At 39.2% G+C, this 18,694-nt stretch overlaps 2 protein-coding genes across 9 annotated transcripts; one reads left to right on the top strand and one right to left on the bottom strand.

Annotated features, from left to right (window-relative positions):
- The first annotated feature begins 906 nt into the window (after positions 1 to 906).
- LOC125517367 (protein MICRORCHIDIA 6-like) lies at positions 907 to 15,304 on the top strand. Of its 8 annotated transcripts, none has more exons than XM_087527173.1 (7): positions 907 to 1,232; positions 1,439 to 1,529; positions 6,633 to 6,780; positions 7,787 to 7,848; positions 9,431 to 9,594; positions 9,723 to 9,880; positions 13,037 to 15,304. In XM_087527173.1, exons 3-6 carry the CDS (start codon positions 6,759 to 6,761, stop codon positions 9,826 to 9,828), a joined length of 354 nt encoding a protein of 117 aa, XP_087383299.1. In that variant the 5' UTR covers positions 907 to 1,232; positions 1,439 to 1,529; positions 6,633 to 6,758; the 3' UTR covers positions 9,829 to 9,880; positions 13,037 to 15,304. The 8 variants fall into 8 exon arrangements, with proteins under 8 accessions (XP_087383299.1, XP_087383298.1, XP_087383296.1 ...); XM_087527172.1 differs by having other exon boundaries at positions 1,428 to 1,529; XM_087527169.1 differs by lacking the exon at positions 6,633 to 6,780 and having other exon boundaries at positions 908 to 1,232; positions 1,428 to 1,529; positions 13,037 to 13,158; positions 14,802 to 15,304.
- LOC147964550 (uncharacterized) lies at positions 6,771 to 7,421 on the bottom strand. Its single transcript, XM_087527167.1, has one exon. The coding sequence runs from the start codon at positions 7,419 to 7,421 to the stop codon at positions 6,846 to 6,848; it is 576 nt and encodes a 191-aa protein (XP_087383293.1). The 3' UTR covers positions 6,771 to 6,845.
- Positions 15,305 to 18,694: the final 3,390 nt, after the last annotated feature.

Below are 18,694 nucleotides of genomic sequence, written 5' to 3'. Positions count from 1 at the left end.
GAATATTTTGTGTGATGAAGATGGAGTATAGCCAGACTATATGATTTTGTAGGGATAAGCTTTCTTTGGCCATGTTATTTTGAGAAGACATAATTATTTTGTTAGTATGCTTGAAGTACTATTATTTTTATGTCAATATTAAACTTTTGCTTTGAATCATACAGATCTGAACATTCATGCCACAATAAAGAGAATTACATGGATAAATATGTTAAGTAGCATTCCACATTAAAAATTCTATTTTTTATCGCTAGTACAAATGTCCGTGCGTTGCAACGGGCAAAGAAAACATGCTCCACATGGCTTTATGCACTTCTTATATCCAATTGTGGCAAACCTTGGAAGTAAGGTTACACCGAGTTAATATTTTGGACCATGAAATTCGTACGTGAAGAAGCCACCTAACGTCGTTAGTCAGGACCTACTTTAGCTTCGTAGATTCATCCGATGAAAGAGTATTGGTCCATGAAATAGTTTGTCAATCTTTTTTTTCTAAAAAACATCAATATTTAATATATATATATATATATATATATATTTCCTAAGAAGTTGTTTTTTTATTTTTGAGTAGATATTTCAAAAAAATATTTTTTTAGAATCATTTTCAACATTATTTAGAAATTGAATCATTTTTTTGGAGATAAACATTTTTTTGAAAATTTATATTTCATTTGTAAATTTATTTTTTTGCATTGTTTGGGCTTGGCCCAGGCAAGAATTGATCGATACACACAAAGACAACACGAACTCTTTGTTAGGAAAAAAATGTTTCTATAAGAAATGAACTTATCCCCTTCCCGTGTACGATGCTTCGATGCCTTAAGGCACCTAGTTTTGTATTTATGACATGTAGGCCTAACAAGTGGTTGGCCCACATGTCAGTAACCCAAAGGCAGATGCCTTTAAGGCACCGAAACTGCGTCCCCTTCCCGTTCACCATTCTCCGCCCGTAGTGATGGCCAGCGCCGCCACCTCCTGTCTCCTCGTCGTTGTCGGAGGACGAGGTCATTAAGAAGAGCACTTCCGGCGGTCGCACTGTGGTGTCGTTCGCCCGCGCCGCCGTATCAATGGGACCTTGCGCGGCTCCCTCTTCCTTCCTGTTCCCTCCCACCCCTCCTCCCGCAGGCTCCAACCCTGGTGGTTGGTGGGTGAGCAGCCGCTGCTCGAGCAGGCGCTGGCTGGTGCCCTTGACTTCGCGTTCAACCTATCAACCTCTCCTCCCTCTAGTTGTGGTTAGTTGTTGCTGTAGTGGTAGTTAGCAGATTCAGATATGCTTTGTTAGTTAGTATTTTTTTACATATTTTGATTAGTTAGTAAACAATGTGTATGGCACACATGGTAGCACGTATTCAGTTCATCTGCTTGTCTTCTTGTTTTGTTTATCTATATAGCTTATAAATTGATATGTATTTTTCAAAATGGGTCAGATATATTTCAGGTTTCTTCGTTGAGCTAGAGAAAGCGATATTCAGAAAATTCAATGCAGCAGCAGCAACTCCAAGGCGTGAAATATGTTCCTATTTTGGCTGGTAAGTCTCAGTTTCCCCTTGCCTATAGATTTTTCTGTAAATTGCATATGTAGCTTGTATACACATAATGGAGATCACAAAAGTGTTCAAAGTTTCAAATAACCCTGAATGATTTATTGCACACATGATAAAAATATATTCATGAATGACTTTGTGGTTGAGGACATGAAGACATGCTCCTTAAAGACGACCAAGTAGTTATGAATTCTAACTCCGAAGTTGATAGTTGAATTGTTCTGTAGAATCCAAGTAATGAATTTATGGTTAGAAAATTAGCAATGTAATATGAAATTTAAATGCGTAACTTGGTCGTAAATAAACCTACGAAATACCAACTGGAATCTGGAACAAAAAATTCAAAGGTTACATTACCTATTTGGTGAGGACTTCTGTGTAGACAATATTCTTTGTGTATGTCTCGTCTGTACGAATCTTCTTATTCTTTTTCCTTTTGTCCTCCTTTGTGTTTGTGTCTCCTGTACTGATCTTCTTATTCTTCCCCTTGTCCTCATCATGTGCTCCCGTTAATAACTTTATGTTTAATGTCGCAGTCGCTCTAGAAAGCGCAACATATAGTTGACCATGTGAGAAAACCGGTTCAGGCAGGTAGACGCCGACATTTGGTATTTGTCTGACCTTGTGATTTGTTTATTGTCATTGCAAAACTGAGTCTCACTGGAAACTGTTTCCTCTTGAAATTGAACGGGAACATGTCATCGTCAGATGGGCATAATGGTATCCGAGGCAAGAAAACTCGCATTCCAGAGTGCTGCCCTACTACTATCTCTGCATCAATTGTATTTTTTTGGAATCCACATACGACCAACCTTGTGCGGTTGCAGAGTCCATTAGCGGGGTCGATGTTCCTGAGTAGTATGATTGGACAGTTTATTTTGAGCTTTAACATATGTGGAGGTAGTCCATTTGGGGTGAGGGTGTTTAGGAACTCTGGTGGATAGTAGTTATGAGGGTCGTTTTCTACAGAATCGAAGCTGTGGTACACCATCTCCTCTCCTTTGAAGCGATCAATCATTTTTAAGTTGATTCTGTCTACCGAATTCCTTGTGGACAAAATTGCTCTTGACGTGATGTATTTTGGATCTTTTAGGGAAGTGTTCCCTGTTCCGTAGATACTGTCAATGAGTCTATCCAGGCCATTATTATCTGTCTTATTTGGCACTCATATCCTTGCAGGTAGGAGTATTTCACCATCATCATTTGTCTCCTCGGTTCCGTTACCAATGCGTAGTAGGTATTCTGCAAACCACTTGTCGTTCTGAGCCCTCATGTTGTGCACAAGCTTCAATTGACGCATGGAATTCCAGAGCTCGGACCTGCGTAGTGATGTGTCTACTATTTGGGCTCTTGTTCCCTTCCGGACAACAGGGAGGACTTGCCTAAAATCTCCTCCAAATACGACTGTTTTTCAACCGAATGGAAGATCTGGTCTGTCCATTATGTCCCGCATGCTTTTGTCTAGCGCCTCCACTATCTGCCTCTTAGTCATAGATGCTTCGTCCCAGATTATTAGTGATGCTGCTTGGAGTAGCTTGGTTGTCCCACTTTGTTTAGTGAATCCACAAATAGCCCCATCGTCTATTTTCAGTGGAATCTTGAACCTCGAGTGTGCCGTCCTCCCTCCGGGCATTATGGAAGCAGCAACACCAGAAGTGGTTGTCGCCACAGCAATCTTTCCTTGTCCCCGTATTGTGGCCAAGAGCGCCCTGTAAAGAAAAGTTTTTCCTAAGCCTCCTGGTCCATCGACAAAGAATATGCCTCCTCTTTGGCGGTCAATTGTGTGTAGAATTTCATCGTAGGCCTTCCTCTGCTCATTGTTTAGGTTTTTATGTAAAGATGCGTCCTCGGGGTCCACCTCAATCGAGGTCTCCTCGATGATTTCCCTAGGTATGTCGTCTGTCGTCTCATGTTGTTTGTCAATCTCTGGAAGAGGAAATGATTTTATGTCTTTTCCCATTGAGTGCAACATGTCCCTGATATTTCTCAGCACCATCTGTTCAACCATGTGCTTGCATTTGCAATTTCTATTGTAGTCTTCTGACATTGACTCTAGGTGTTTGTTCCAGAGGCTACAGACGTTGCTTGGCTCGCAAAACACCAGGATTGTCGCGAATAGCCTTCGTAACGACGATGGCATTCGAAACAACTTTGCTTCTGTCATGCAGTCATCCAATGTGTTGTCTGCCTCAATGAGCCCTTGTTTTTCTGCAGCTTCACGGAAGGTTGGCATTAGCTGTCCATCGACTGTTCGTAGGTCTTCATAGCTCATCACGCCTGTCACGTGGTTTAGGAGAACTCGAAGATAGTATCGTTCTCCTTCAGCCGGATGTGCTGAGACGATCCTGCCAACCTGGAACAAAGCGGCTCGTTTCCTCTCTTGCCAGAACTTCCCTTGTGTTTGCCAAGTATAATATTCTGGAAAGTCTCTGTATAGTATACCTCGTGCTTTCTCATGTAAGATGTTTGCTTGAAAGTACGCTGTCAACATTGATATTTCTGTTCCTTCATGGTTGATAACATTCCTTATTTTTTCTTTGCCATGGTATGAAACCATGTGCATATTTGGGAGATGTAGCTGCAGTTGCAAGACCGGTGGGTGCATTTTGCTTAGTTCAAAGCCATATATTCTCCATAGTGCTTCTGGTGGTGTCACCCAACGTGCGTGTCTGTATTGTTGAATCTCGTCGATTTCGGCTTCGTCTACGTTGTCAGTTACAGATACAGATGCTCGGTCATGACCCTTGTAGATGTACTTGAACAGGTACTTAACAGCTTTAATGCTTGAGCATATCTCAACATTTATGTGGCAGTTGAACATCCTTAACAGATAGGGGTTGTAAGGAACCACCCACCTATTATCTAGTTTGCAATTCCTGACCGTTTCAGTCCGACCGTCATTGCGTCTCCTATATATTGGGTAGGAGTCCTTGCCTTGAATTGTAGTTTCATTAAATGGCCTTGGATAATTGTTCTTGCATGACGGACGATTCTTTGTGCATGGACATAGTTTATTCAATGCACCACAAGGACCATGCATCATATGTTTGATTACCATTTTGTATAACTCTGGGTATTTGTGCTTGCTAGGGAGCTCAGCAGAGATGATTCTGTCATACCGTTCTGGACATGTGTACTTATATTTTCCGGTCATGATCAGTAAAAAGTGAGCATGGGGTAGTCCCCTCTTTTGGAACTCTATGACATATGTATATGCCTGGACCTTTCCAAGAATGTTCTTCTTAAATAGTTGCTTCTTCATTTCTTCTAGCTTCGCCCTGAAAACACGAACTACAATATCCGGGCGATCTTGTGGCGTTTGTCCAAACTGTAGTTCACATGTTATCTCTTCCCAACTGGGGTTGCAGGTCATTGTGAGGAATATGTCTGGCTTTCCATATTTTCTAACTAAAGCCATGGCATCTAGATATCGGCGAAGTCTATCTCGTGGCCCTCCAATAAATGATGATGCAAGTACTCTTCGTTTTTCGACTGCATTTCCCTTTTCTTCTCCAGCTTGAATGCTGCCCAGAAGGCCTTGGTATAGATCTGCTCTTATTTCCTTTTGATGATGCCACACGTAATCCAGTCTGGAGCTTTCAATCTTGATGTATGTATCTACAGCAAATTGCTGGAAAAGTCATCCGCCGTGCAATATTGGGTTGAATATGTTTGGTCGTGTATGGACTTTATAGCAGTAGTATTCTCTCATGGTTACCCACAAGCCATTGACTGAATCTGTGAAAATATTAGAACATGAAAAATTTGCTGGATATGTAGGAGTGTACCATATATGAAAATAATTTTGAATAGAATAATATACGAAATTTTACCTGGTTCATCATCATTATTGATATTATCAGCACTGACATCTTCCTCTCATGTATCCCTCTTTGGGATTTTCCTATGCCAACCCAGTTCAGCTCTTGGAAACAACAAAGGATACGACAATGGATCATAGCACCCGTAATATGATCGAATGTGCTCTATTTCGTTGTTGTTCCCATGTAGTATTACATTCTTGTCATAAGTATCTCTTCTTTCATTTCCTTCAATCCACACTGCAGCTACCTCCGAATTGATTGGTTCATTGTAAGTTCTTTGGTCCAATCTTTGGTCAAGGTTCAATATGAGTCTGTAGTCCTCAAGGTTCTGGGCTTGTCCCAAACTCCTGAACTGTTGAGAGTATGGATTATCGTGTAGAATGTCGATTATTATTCGAATCACCTGCTTGTCTTGCTCGTACATTTCCTCGCGGCAACGGCGGTAACGATGCTCCAAGCTTGGATCATCATCGTAGAAGTATAACTCCAGATGCTTTGGATCTGAGCGACTGTTACCAAATGAGTGTATATTATGATAGATCTGACCATGTGCTCGAAACGTATAAATACTAGCTGTTCGCATGTCAGTTGTTTCTTTGTCAAGGTTGCAGTATAGAGTAGTGAATGAGAAGTGTCCATTGAAAAATCTTATATTGTTCCGAAAATGTCTTGCATCTGATTCGTTGCTTGTCCAAAGTCTCCTGAGTTCTGGTGGTGTATCTGGATTGGCTAGTCTTATCCGTCCTTTTCTGTAGCATAACCCCTTAGTTTCATACTTGAATTTTGTTGCATGGCAGAAGCTGCAATTTGGCACCGTTTTGAGCACGTGTGTGTTCTTTGGTATGTTGCTATAGACGAAATCATACGGGTCAGGGTTATGAACTTCATCATCTTCTGTGATTTTGATTTCCATTTCTCTTTCCCATTCTGCATTGATTTGTAACATGAAAATTTAGTAAAGGGTTAAAATAATGATGCAAATATATTTTAATTGTATTGAGCATACCTTGGCCAGAGAACATGTATTCATACTCGTTCGTGTCTTCTTCAAATATGACTTTATCATTACCGTGATCCTCGTTGTAAAATAATTGTGTTGGTGCATCTACCACTTTGATGGTTGCGTCTTGCTCACATATGACATCATCATTACCTGTGTAGTACTTTTTAAGTGTTAACACACATACATGTATGCATACATATAATTTTTGTATTTCATAATAGTATATATGCAATTGATATCTTACCGTGATCATCATTGTAGAATGACTGTATTCGTGCATTTACTTCTTTGATTGTTGGCAACATTGAAGAGGGGATGTCTGGCCACAAAGCTACCTTACTGTGATCGTTATTGTTGAATGTTGGTGTTTGGGCATCCGCTTCTTTGATGCTTGGAAACATTGACAAGGGTATGTCTGTCCACAAAAGATGTAGTTGTACAGACATATGTATATCTATTTTTAGTGCGAGTACACTATATTAAATTTAGAGCATTACCGTAAATCATGACTTTTGGTTGCTGTAGAGGTTCTATGTCATCACTGCCTGTTTCCGTTATGGATGCATCTTCTTCTGGTGATACAGAAACAATTTTCATCCATCTTGTCATGAATTCTTTGTTACGACGGTGTAGCAATGTTTGTCTTTCTCCTGGCGTCACATGCTTTTTGTGTTTGACAGGAAAGGTAGAAGTACCAACTTCCTGTTCGGTTGCGATATATGCAGGGTTCTCCATCGCAATTGAATCTTTGAAGCTTCTCAATTCACGGTTAACTATAATTTTTTCTATTCTAGCTTTCTTTTGTTCTGGTTGCATAGCTGCATATTTCTGTCTTCTTTTTGTCTTTACATCTGGCTTTTTTGTTGACTCTTTAGTTGTTTTCCTTTGTTCATAGGCTTCACGGCATTTTTTCCGTTTTCCTTGATTTTGTTCATCGGTGAGTCTTGCATACCGCTCTCTATCTCTTTTCTTTCTTGCTTGCTTTTCTTCATCGGTCATTCTTGCATATCGCTCTCTATCTCTTTTTCTTCTTTCTTCTTTGGCATCCATTGACCCAAATGACTTCTGCATGAGAGTTTATATAGAATTAAACCTGGATGGTATATGGAAGGATCACATTGTTAATATAGCATAATCAAGAAAATAAAATTGCATAGAATATAGCCACGACTATTTGAGATGACAATTGTACTCGGCTAATAGAGAACATGGCATATATTATTCTCTCTATTTACGCTAGATTGATCTTCCTGCATCCATAGCACTGAACTCCTGAACCTCAAGAAATCAGGAACTTCCATAATTTTCAGATGTTAAGAAGTTTCTCGACACTCTTAAAAATATATAAACCAATCTGTATCCTCCTCTTTTCCATTTGGGAGGCATATTTGGTGATGTCAATGCTTTTAGTGCAGGTGCTGGATATCTCACTCAGATTGGTTGGCAATCATTGAATTCACAGATAAAGCATGAGAAGGTCTGTCCCTTTGCCCTCACACCCGAACTATTTAAATTTCTGTAACGCTAGAGTACTGTTTTTTATGGGCACAGGAGTCATCTTTGGTGTGAGGTCCTCTACTTACAAGTCCTGTTGTCGAGACACTCTCAATGTGAATGGTTTAGAAATATTTCTTCTTGCCAAAGAAATTGAAAGTAGATGGTTATTAAAGAATCAGAGTCTTAATGGTAATGATTCTTCTCAATGAAATTCCGTTGATTTCAGTCAAAGCTTAGTGTGTAACTTAAGTCTCTGGCTGAGGGATAGTAACTTTGAAAAGGTTTGATCTGAATCTATCTTGAAAGAATAACTTGAGCTTTCACTTGTTAAGATAAGGCTTTTATATTCTACATTTATTAAAGAAAGTATTTAAGAAAAAGAGAGCACACTTTATTCAACTCGCAGTTTACATAGGCTAAGATGTTCACTGGAAACACAAAAGCTGGTGATACCAAATACCCGTACATGCTTTTTTTGCATTCCTCTGGATAAACTTGCATATCTTACATTGTGTTGTTCTTGTATTTGATTCAAAAAGATATAATAATTTCAAATCTATTTGTCCTAAAGAGTGCAAACTGTCCGTATACATGCAAGGAAATGATGATGGAAGCTATGGTTGTGGGCACACAGGAAAGCTCATGTCTTTTTCAAAACGACAAAACCGCATTTAGCTTGGCATGAGATCGGACGTACCTCAGGTGGAGTCGTGTTGTACGGCGAGATTGTAAGACTACCTAGAAAGGTGATTTCTAGTGCAAAGCCGATGCACAAAGCTAGCCAAGCCAGTGGAAGCCCTGTGTATGTATTTGTAGCAGCACGGCGTGTGTAGCTAATTAGATTCAGACTAAAGCCAGAGGAGTCCGTGTGTTTGTGTCCGACTCGGCGTGTGTAGCTAATTGGAATTCGGACTCTTGCTAAGTAAAGCCAGGGGAAGCCGTGTGTTTGTGTCGGACTCTTGTATGTAGCTAATTAGGATTTTGATTGCTAGTATTTTTGTAACAAACGTGTGCACTTTTGTTAAGTACGTTTCTTGTTCCTATTTTTGTAACAAACGTGTGCACTTTTGTGGTTTTGATACTGAGATTGATAAGACTGAGAATAGATATAGATGTGTAATATTTATTTTGGTTTATCTTTAAGAAATGAAAGTTTGAGCACGCACCGCCTTTACTAAATAGGAATCTTTTATGAAATTGTCTGATGGTCTGTGTTTGATAGATGTTCGACAAGTGTGGGTATGTGCTGAGAGGAAGTTCTGTACAATCATGGTTTATTTTTTTAAAATAAAAAATTATGAGCATAAACAGTTTAGCATGTGCCAGTAGTTATTCCTGATCGAAGCTTAAACACCAGTAAAGCTCTGGCCACTACTTACAGTTGTATGGATCTAAGTATGCAGTGTCTTTTTTTACTTGCTACGGCTGGGGCTTGCCCAGTTTGTGTTCAATTTTCTAAATCTAGAGTTGTGCACGGTACACGCACGAATTAAAGCACCACTTTGCCGGTGCAAGAGTCCATATTTGTAACAAAATTTTACATTAAAATTAACTTTGTTCAGCTTTTCCATCGAGTGTTGAGTTCTGCAAGCAGTAAAGGTAGAGGCGTCGCTGGGGTGCTGGGGGCAAACTTTATCAAGCCCACTCATGACAAGCAAGACTTTGAGAAGTCGCAGCTGTATCAGAAGCTGATCATTCGCTTGAAAGACATGACAACTAAGTACTGGTAACTCTTGTTTTCACTTCTGTTTCTTCCAAATCCACAACCACCAAAGTCTGCTTCTGTTCTGTAATTAGTATTTCCACTTGCTTTCAGGGATTTACATAGTCACCTGATTTCGTGGTTATCTCTAGTTGTAGCCAACACACAACAACAATTGGCACATCAGATTTAGGGAGGCCAGATCTGGTGGCAGGTTCAGCATCCAAGAATAAGAGTTTTCATCAAATCTGGGCATAGCAACAATACCATGTATCGAAGAAAGTTGTATGCCATAGTATCTCTCTGAAAGGTAATTGCCAACATTAAACTGTTTTTTGGTTATGCCATGTAAGCATCAGAAGCAATATATTCTTTTAACTAAGATCTTTTACAGAAAGCAAAGCATTACTATTGTCTAAACCTATGTAGTTCCCTAAGCTGAACAAACTAAACTTTATGATTGAGATGGTACTATTGGCTAAACCTATGTGGTTCCCTAAGCTGAACACACTAAACTTTGGGACCAAGCTGGTGCGTTACAACATCTAGGATTGTCGAGACAATTTAGGAGCAGCAGTTGGACATATAGTTGATAGCTTCTTCATCCTGATAAAGTTGATGAAGTCCAGGACACCAGTAGGCATGCCATCTTCAGATTCATTGTGCTCGAATGTTAGAAGATGTCCCAAAATTTGTTTCCTGAGTTTGTATCCATCCTATACATTCAAAAAAAATTGTAGTCGACTAAAATTACTTTCACATGTTCAAAAAAATAACAATGATTGCTTAGTTTCACATGCGTAAAACAAAAACGATATTCACCTTTAGAAATGGTAAATGTAGTTTTCCATCTTCCCATGTGGACATGTAGAGGGTAATAACATAACCAGATAGTTCCCTGATATAATACATACATATATCGTTAGTTGATGTTGAGAACATATATTATACATATTCAGTAAACCAAATACTTACTGTATAGTTTTTATATCTTGAAAAATGTTACCTATTGTAAACGGGAATATCATCTACGATTTTATGCCGCCATAGGAGAATATTCTCATTCCATCTAGACCCAGGGCATGCCTTTGACATTGCTTTCGGTAAATATTCTGCAATCCATATAAGTCTATGCAAATATTTTGCATGTGGATTGTATTGGTAGATAGGATCGTTAGGGGTAGGATCCAAAATATGGACAGTATGTGTATCTTTGTCCAATATGAAGAGAATGAAATCACCATTGGAATGTACTGGAATATGAATCTGTAATATGCTAAATATTAGATGTAAAACAATGTCGTGTTGAAAGTAACTGAGAAATGCTCTTACCGATTTGCATGCTGAAATATTATAGTTGAAGCCAGGCCAACTACGAACGGAATATGCTAGTTGTTCCACATCTAACTCTTTTCGGAAGTTTGGATGTCGTCCAAAATCAGTTATCATCTAGTAGTATATATAACAATCGGTTAAAAAGGTTATCAAAGAAATAGATTATATACAAAAAAATATAGTGAACATACCCAAAATTGCATGTATAAATAATGTTTTGATATCAATCCCTTTTTCTTTTTGGCCGTTTGAATGTCGCCAAACATAAATTTGCGCACGACCATATTGAAACAATCAAGATCCAAGGGAGAATCGTCATTTAGAATTGTTTGTAGTTGTTTGAGAGTCAACCTAATTGTATATGGGTTGGAGCTCTGTACCCATACTTTCCTGGTAATCATTATGATTAAGAAAATAATAAGATAATAATAGGATAATATGTGTTGGCAATTACACTACTAACTTAAAATTACTTACTCTAAAATCTTAGTGGAATCGATTGATTGGATGTAGCTGCAAATTCCACCTATCAACTCATGTGGGCTTATGTTAGAAAGAACAGATAATAATGATTCATATTTATTTTCAACAGTTGACGGGATCAATTTTTTTGATTTTTTATTATTATCTAGACTTTCCAACATTTCCACATCATTACAATCTCCCTTAGTGTCGTCATCACTTTGTTCGGCTATTGTAGTCATTCCAGCAGTATTTGTTTTCCAACATAATAGTATGCTGGCTAACTTATACCTAAAAGAAGTAATAATATCCTATGCAGCAACAACAATTATTAGTATATATAAAAAATTAAAATATCAATTAAATTTTTGTATGAAACAAAATAGATATATACCTGTGTAATTGGATAGGATAGTGCATATCCAGTCCAATATTCCATGAATTTAAGCATAAATAGACCACAAGATGAACTGTATAATTAAAACCAAATTTATTATTCTAAATGCATGACAATATTACTTATATTGTTAGAGAACATATTTGTCACTTTATACCTATCCTTTTGAATTGGCTTCTGTAGTTGTTCTACTATATTCCGTTTACTAACATCAACGTCTTTCCAATTAGGACTAATCAAATTTTGACTTTTCAGAATTTCCAACTGATATTGTAGCCCTTGCAGCTGAAAAATAATTAGTTATAAAAAATAATACACATAAGCAAGGGATCAATTTATGACATTTGACATAAATAATTTGAAATGATGTAGTAACTAACCGTAGCAGTGAGATCATCTCGGTTAAATTCACAACACAGTGAGTCCAATACTTGAATCTCACTCTTTTTTGCATTCACAACAGCCAAATACCAATGTGTATTGTTCATATTTATTGGAAGTTTAATCTATAATCAAGATAGTTAGTATAAAATAACTAATAAAAATGTATGAAACGCAGAACATGAAAATTATGGATATGAATTTTACCATGTCATGCTTCACATAGGTTTTGACAATCTCTGTCATAAAGGTATCATCTTCATGTATTCCAAGCTTGCCATCCCGTTTTAACAGTGTGGTAACAAAGGGATTCTCAAAATATACTTTACTATCATTCTGGACATGTACTTGGTCCTTTATACAACATATATATGCGCTGATTACCTATAATTTTTTTGAAAAACATTACTGATGGATATCAATAATCAGGGACTTTTTCCTTGTAAGTAAGGATACTTACATCATCATTTAGCCACTCTTTTTCATTTAGCAGGCACATCATTTCATGTTGTTTCACAGATATTTCATCTATCTTCACCAGCAATTGTTTTTCAAAAGATGTTTCTATTGCTATATGAGCACATACATCACGGTCGGTCAATGTATAATGTGCAGAAAGTTTAATCTGTGTGTAAATATGGATTAACGGTGCACATAGACTAATAATAATATACTCAATAACAACAAAATAATACCTTGTGGGAGATAGTCATATGTTTCATGTTCCTCTTTTTGCTTGTCATCATCTAATGAAATATTTCCTTGATTCGAGGGCAATTCATAATTCTCTATTTGATTATCATCATGTACTGAAATATTTGCTTCATTCAAGGGCAATTCAGCATTCTCTTCTTGCTTATCATCATCTAGTGAAATATTTCCTTCATTCAGGGGCAATTCAGCATTTGGAGATAATGTCGATCTAGTTGGTGACGAAGGTGCTGGTAATGGATCACTATTTGTCTGATTATCCGACTCAGGAACCATCGATACAAAACTTTCTTATAGTGGAGGTAATGTTGAGATGATTGGTGACGTAGGTGATTGCTCCAAAACACTGGATTCCATACATTTCGTTTTTTTTGAAGGCCGGTTATCAAAATCCTCAACAATGGTAAATTCAGTGTTGTCATCCACTTTCTGCAATGGCAAGAAAAAGAATAGTTAAACATTCCAGTCATATTGTTCAAACAATATTTGAGATTATTACAAAGTTGAATCAAGAAGGAATAATAAAAAATACTTGATCAAGACTATTGCAATTCCTGTACCAATTTCTTCTTACTGGTATAATATGAAAACTTACTATATATATTTTTACAGAAAAGTTGCTCTATTACAAGTACTGCTACAGTAGAAGGATTTAGATTATCTACTGTTATTGTCTAAAATCAAGAAGGAATAATAAAACTAATATTTCATCAAGGCTGTTGCAACTCCTCTAGCAAATTTCCATCAAGTTCTAGTCACTGTTATAACATGCAATCACAACCAACCACTAATGCACACCTTTAGAATAACTACAAAGACATAGAGTGGAACCATATAGTACCTGTGACCGCGATGGCGGTTTTCTTTTTCTGTAACTGTTCTTTTTTTTGCTGGGACCAGTCAAATTTTGTGCTGCGACCTGGCGGCGTCGAGCCATTGTTTCCCTGGAAACATACATTAGTTTTGTTAGAAGAAAATATAAATAAAGCATTAACTAACAACAGGCTATTGGATCTTGACATGAAAATAGTCAATTCAGTAAGTACAAATTTAGATGAACTACTTCCATAAAAAACTGTATTTAAATAGAAGCCTTCTCATGCTCATGCTAAGAAAGCCTTGCTTCTGTTACTTGTATGTATTGGTTTACTTTTTACTTATATATCACTACTATTTACTGCTAAGAAAGGCTGCAGGGACCATATAGCACTGATCTCAAGTTCTCAACCACTAATGCAGACATTCAGCCAATTAAGTACAGAGATGTAGAGCCGAACCATATAGCACTGGTCTTACAAAAATAAACTTAAACAGAGACCTTTTCAATTCTAGATCTTACAAAAATAAACTAAAATAGAGACCTTTTCAATTATAGATCAGTAGGTTTTTCAAACTGAGAAGGCCTTTCCATTAATCAAAAACCATAGATAAATCATTGTCCATGCACCTTTGGCTAATGATATATGCATACATAAACCATTGTTCTCTGGTGTGTTTATAAATACATATTCATAGATAAATCATTGTTCTCTTGTGTGTATATATTTCATCTCCAGATAGCCTAATTTTGGCTAATCTATCAGGCCAAAAAAGTGCAAACTATTCGTACAGATTATATAGTTCTTAGCTGATACATGTTCTAGACTTGTAGTAAGCTACCCGAATCTAGATGAGGAAGCATGAAAAAGATGATGCCCTGCAGTAGCTATCAGCTGGTGCATATTTTAGATATTTATCAGACCATTATTCATCCTTATTGGTGCTACCAAAGGTGAGATCTCTGGAACATGCTTAAGTTTCTCTCTTGTTTCCATTATTTGGAAACCATTAGGAGATCCTTACAGCAGGAACACAAACTAACATACAGAATTGACTTCTCGAGGCATGTAATCATTGCTGTTAATGGTAGATGTATAAACTGACGAGACAATAGTTTGTACCTCAGGCCAGGCGAAATTCCGGCAGGCGGTGGAGCACGTGCAGTGCAGACGGATCTCCGGTGAAATCAACAGTGTACAAGAACGGTGATGCAGAAGGATCTCCGGCGAAATCAACGGTGTACAAGAACGGCGATGTAGGAAACTTGCAGCACGGCGATGTGTTGGGCAAGAAACTTGCGATGCGATCTAATCGTGGTCGAGGGGTTCCTTCTTATAGCATCAATATCCGTGCACCGGACGGCCCCGTGCTCAATCATAAAGTATAGTTTGTTCAGCTTAGGGAACTACATAGGTTTAGACAATAGTAATGCTTTGCTTTCTGTAAAAGATCTTAGTTAAAAGAATATATTGCTTCTGATGCTTACATGGCATAACCAAAAAACTGTTTAACGTTGGCAATTACCTTTCAGAGAGATACCGTGGCATACAACTTTCTTCAATACATGGTATTGTTGCTATGCCCAGATTTGATGAAAACTCTTATTATTGGATGTTGAACCTGCCACCAGATCTGGCCTCCCTAAATCTGATGTGCCAATTGTTGTTGTGTGTTGGCTACAACTAGAGATAACCACGAAATCAGGTGACTATGTAAATCCCTGAAAGCAAGTGGAAATACTAATTACAGAACAGAAGCAGACTTTGGTGGTTGTGGATTTGGAAGAAACAGAAGTGAAAACAAGAGTTACCAGTACTTAGTTGTCATGTCTTTCAAGCGAATGATCAGCTTCGGATACAAGTGAAAACAAGAGTTACCAGTACTTAGTTGTCATGTCTTTCAAGCGAATGATCAGCTTCTGATACAGCTGCGACTTCTAAAAGTCTTGCTTGTCATGCTTAAGTTTCTCTCTGGTTTCCATTATTTGGAAACCATTAGGAGTTCCTTACAGCAGGAACACAAACTAACATACAGAATTGACTTCTCGAGGCATGTAATCATCGCTGTTAATGGTAGATGTATAAACTGACGAGACAATAGTTTGTGCCTCAGGCCAGGCAAAATTCCGGCAGGCGGTGGAGCACGTGCAGTGCAGACGGATCTCCGGTGAAATCAACGGTGTACAAGAACGGCGATGCAGAAGGCCCAATAACGACCAGAACACGTCCGAATAATCTTTCCAACATAAAATTTAGTACCACCTTGGTCAGAACATCATCAACAATAATAATATGGGTGAACGGATTAAAAATTTGGTGAAACGCACCTTACTTTATTAGTAGGTATAGATATAGATATAGATTTATCTACTCGAGGACGAGTAGGAATTAAGCTTGGGGATGCCTGATACGTCTTTAACGTATCTATAATTTTTTATTGTTCCATGCTATTATATTATCTGTTTTGGATGTTTTATGTGCATTAATATGCTATTTTATATCATTTTTGGGACTAACCTATTAACGTAGAGCCCAGTGCCAGTTTCTATTTTTCCTTGCTTTAGAGTTTCACAGAAAAGGAATACCAAACGGAGTCCAAACGGAATAAAACTTTCGCAGTGATTTTTCTTGGACCAGAAGACACCCAGGAGACTTGGAGTGCAAGTCAGAAGAGCCACGAGGCGGCCACAAGGGTGGAGGGCACGCCCCTCGACCTTGTGGGCCCCTCGGTGACCCCCTGACCTAGATCTTCATCCTATATATTCTCAAATATCCGAAAAACTTCCAGGGGAGCCACGAAACCACTTTTCCACCGTTGCAACCTTTTGTACCAATGAGATCCAATCTAGGGGCCTTTTCCGGCATCTTGTCGGGGGGGGGGGGGTGATTCGATCACAGAGGGCTTCTACATCAACACCATTGCCTCTCCAGTGAAGCGTGGGTAGTTTACCACAGACCTACGGGTCCATAGGTAGTAGCTAGATGGCTTCTTCTCTCTCTTTGATTCTCAATACAATGTTCTCCTCGATGTTCTTGGAGATCTATTCGATGTAATACTCTTTTGCGGTGTGTTTGATGAGATCCGATGAATTGTGGATTTATGATCAGCTTATCTATGAATATTATTTGAATCTCCTCTGAATTCTTATGTGCATGATTTGATATCTTTGCAAGTCTTTTTGAACTATTGAGTTGGTTTGGCCAACTAGATTGGTTTCTCTTGCAATGGGAGAAGTGCTTACCTTTGGGTTCAATCTTGCGGTGCTCGATCCTAGTGACAGAAGGGAACCGACATGTATTATATTCTTGCCATCGAGGATAAAAAGATGGGGTTTTCATCATATTGCTTGAGTTAATTCCTCTACATCATGTAATAGTAGTAGATGCAGAATCGTTTCGGTCTACTTGACACGGACGTGATGCCTATATTCATCATCATTGCCTTAGATATCGTCATAACTTTGCTCTTTTCAATCAGTTGCTTGGCAATAATTTGTTCACCCACCATAATAATTTCTATCTTGAGAGAAGCCTCTAGTGAAACCTATGACCCTGATACGTCTCCAACATATCTATAATTTATGAAGTTTTCATGCTATTATATTATTATTCTTGCATGTTTTACAATCATTTTATAGCAACTTTATATCATTTTTCGGGTCTAACCTATTGACCCAGTGCTCAGTGCCAGTTGCAGTTTTTGCTTATTTTTTATATCGCAGGAAATCAATATCAAACGGCGTCCAAACACCGCGAAACTTTTGATGGACCAGAAGACCAGCAATGGGCCAGAGTAGCACCTAGGAGGGTGCCCCGAGGGGGGCACAACCCACCAGGGCGCGCCTGGGGGCCCAGGCGTGCCTAGGTGGATTGTGCCCACCTCGGAGGCCTCCCACACCCCCTCTTTACCCTATAAATTCCCAAAAATTCCAGAAACCCTCGGGGTTAACCTAAATCAGAAGTTTCGTCGCCGCAGGCCTCTGTAGTCACCCAAAACCAATCTAAACCCTTTCTGGCACTGAGGGAGTCCTGGATTAGGGGGTATCCGGACAGCCGGACTATAACCATTGGCCGGACTATTGGACTATGAAGATACAAGATTGAAGACTTCGTCTCGTGTCCGGATGGGACTCTACTTGGCGTGGAAGGCAAGCTAGGCAGTACGGATATGGATATCCCCTCCTTTGTAACTGACCTTGTGTAACCCTAGCCCCCTCCGGTGTCTATATAAATCGGAGGATTTTAGTCCGTAGGACGACATACAATCATACCATAGGCTAGCTTCTAGGGTTTAGCCTCTCCGATCTCGTGGTAGATCAACTCTTGTAATACTCATATCATCAAGAATAAATCAAGCAGGACGTAGGGTTTTACCTCCATCAAGAGGGCCCGAACCTAGGTAAAACATCGTGTTCCCTGCCTCCTGTTACCATCCGCCTTAGACGCACAGTTCGGGACCCCCTACCCGAGATCCGCCGGTTTTGACACCGACATTGGTGCTTTCATTGAGAGTTTCTCTGTGTCGTCGCCGTTAGGCTTGATGGCTCCCACTATCATCAATAGCGATGCAGTCCATGGCGAGACTTTTCTCCCTGGACAAATCTTTGTGTTCGGCGGCTTCGCACTATGGGCCAACTCGCTTGGCCATCTGGAGCAGATCGAAAGTCATGCCCCTGGCCGCCAGGTCAGATTTGGAAGCTTAAACTACAAGGCCGATATCCGTGGAGACTTGATCTTCGACGGATTCGAGCCCTTGCCTTGTGCACCACGCGGTCACAATGAGTACGATTTAGCTCTGCCATCGGACAGTGTTCAAGAAATTGCACCAGTAGCCGCTCCGACCCTTAATTCGGAGCCAGTTGCGCCTCCCGTGGACGGGTGGATAGACCCCGCCACAGAGGCCGTATCCCCAACGGCGATCGAGCGGAATATCGACCTTACCCTTCACGAGAACCGTGTTGCTAAACTGTCGGATTCTTCTCCGGCCACGGACTTCGGACCGCCTGCGCTCGTTCCTATC

This window comes from Triticum urartu, chromosome 6A, assembly GCF_056163025.1.
Source record: "Triticum urartu cultivar PI428250 chromosome 6A, HENAU_Tu73, whole genome shotgun sequence".
Lineage (NCBI taxonomy): Eukaryota > Viridiplantae > Streptophyta > Magnoliopsida > Poales > Poaceae > Triticum > Triticum urartu.
The sequence above is the reverse complement of the archived record's forward strand: the minus strand, read 5'-3'. Positions and strand labels throughout refer to the sequence as shown.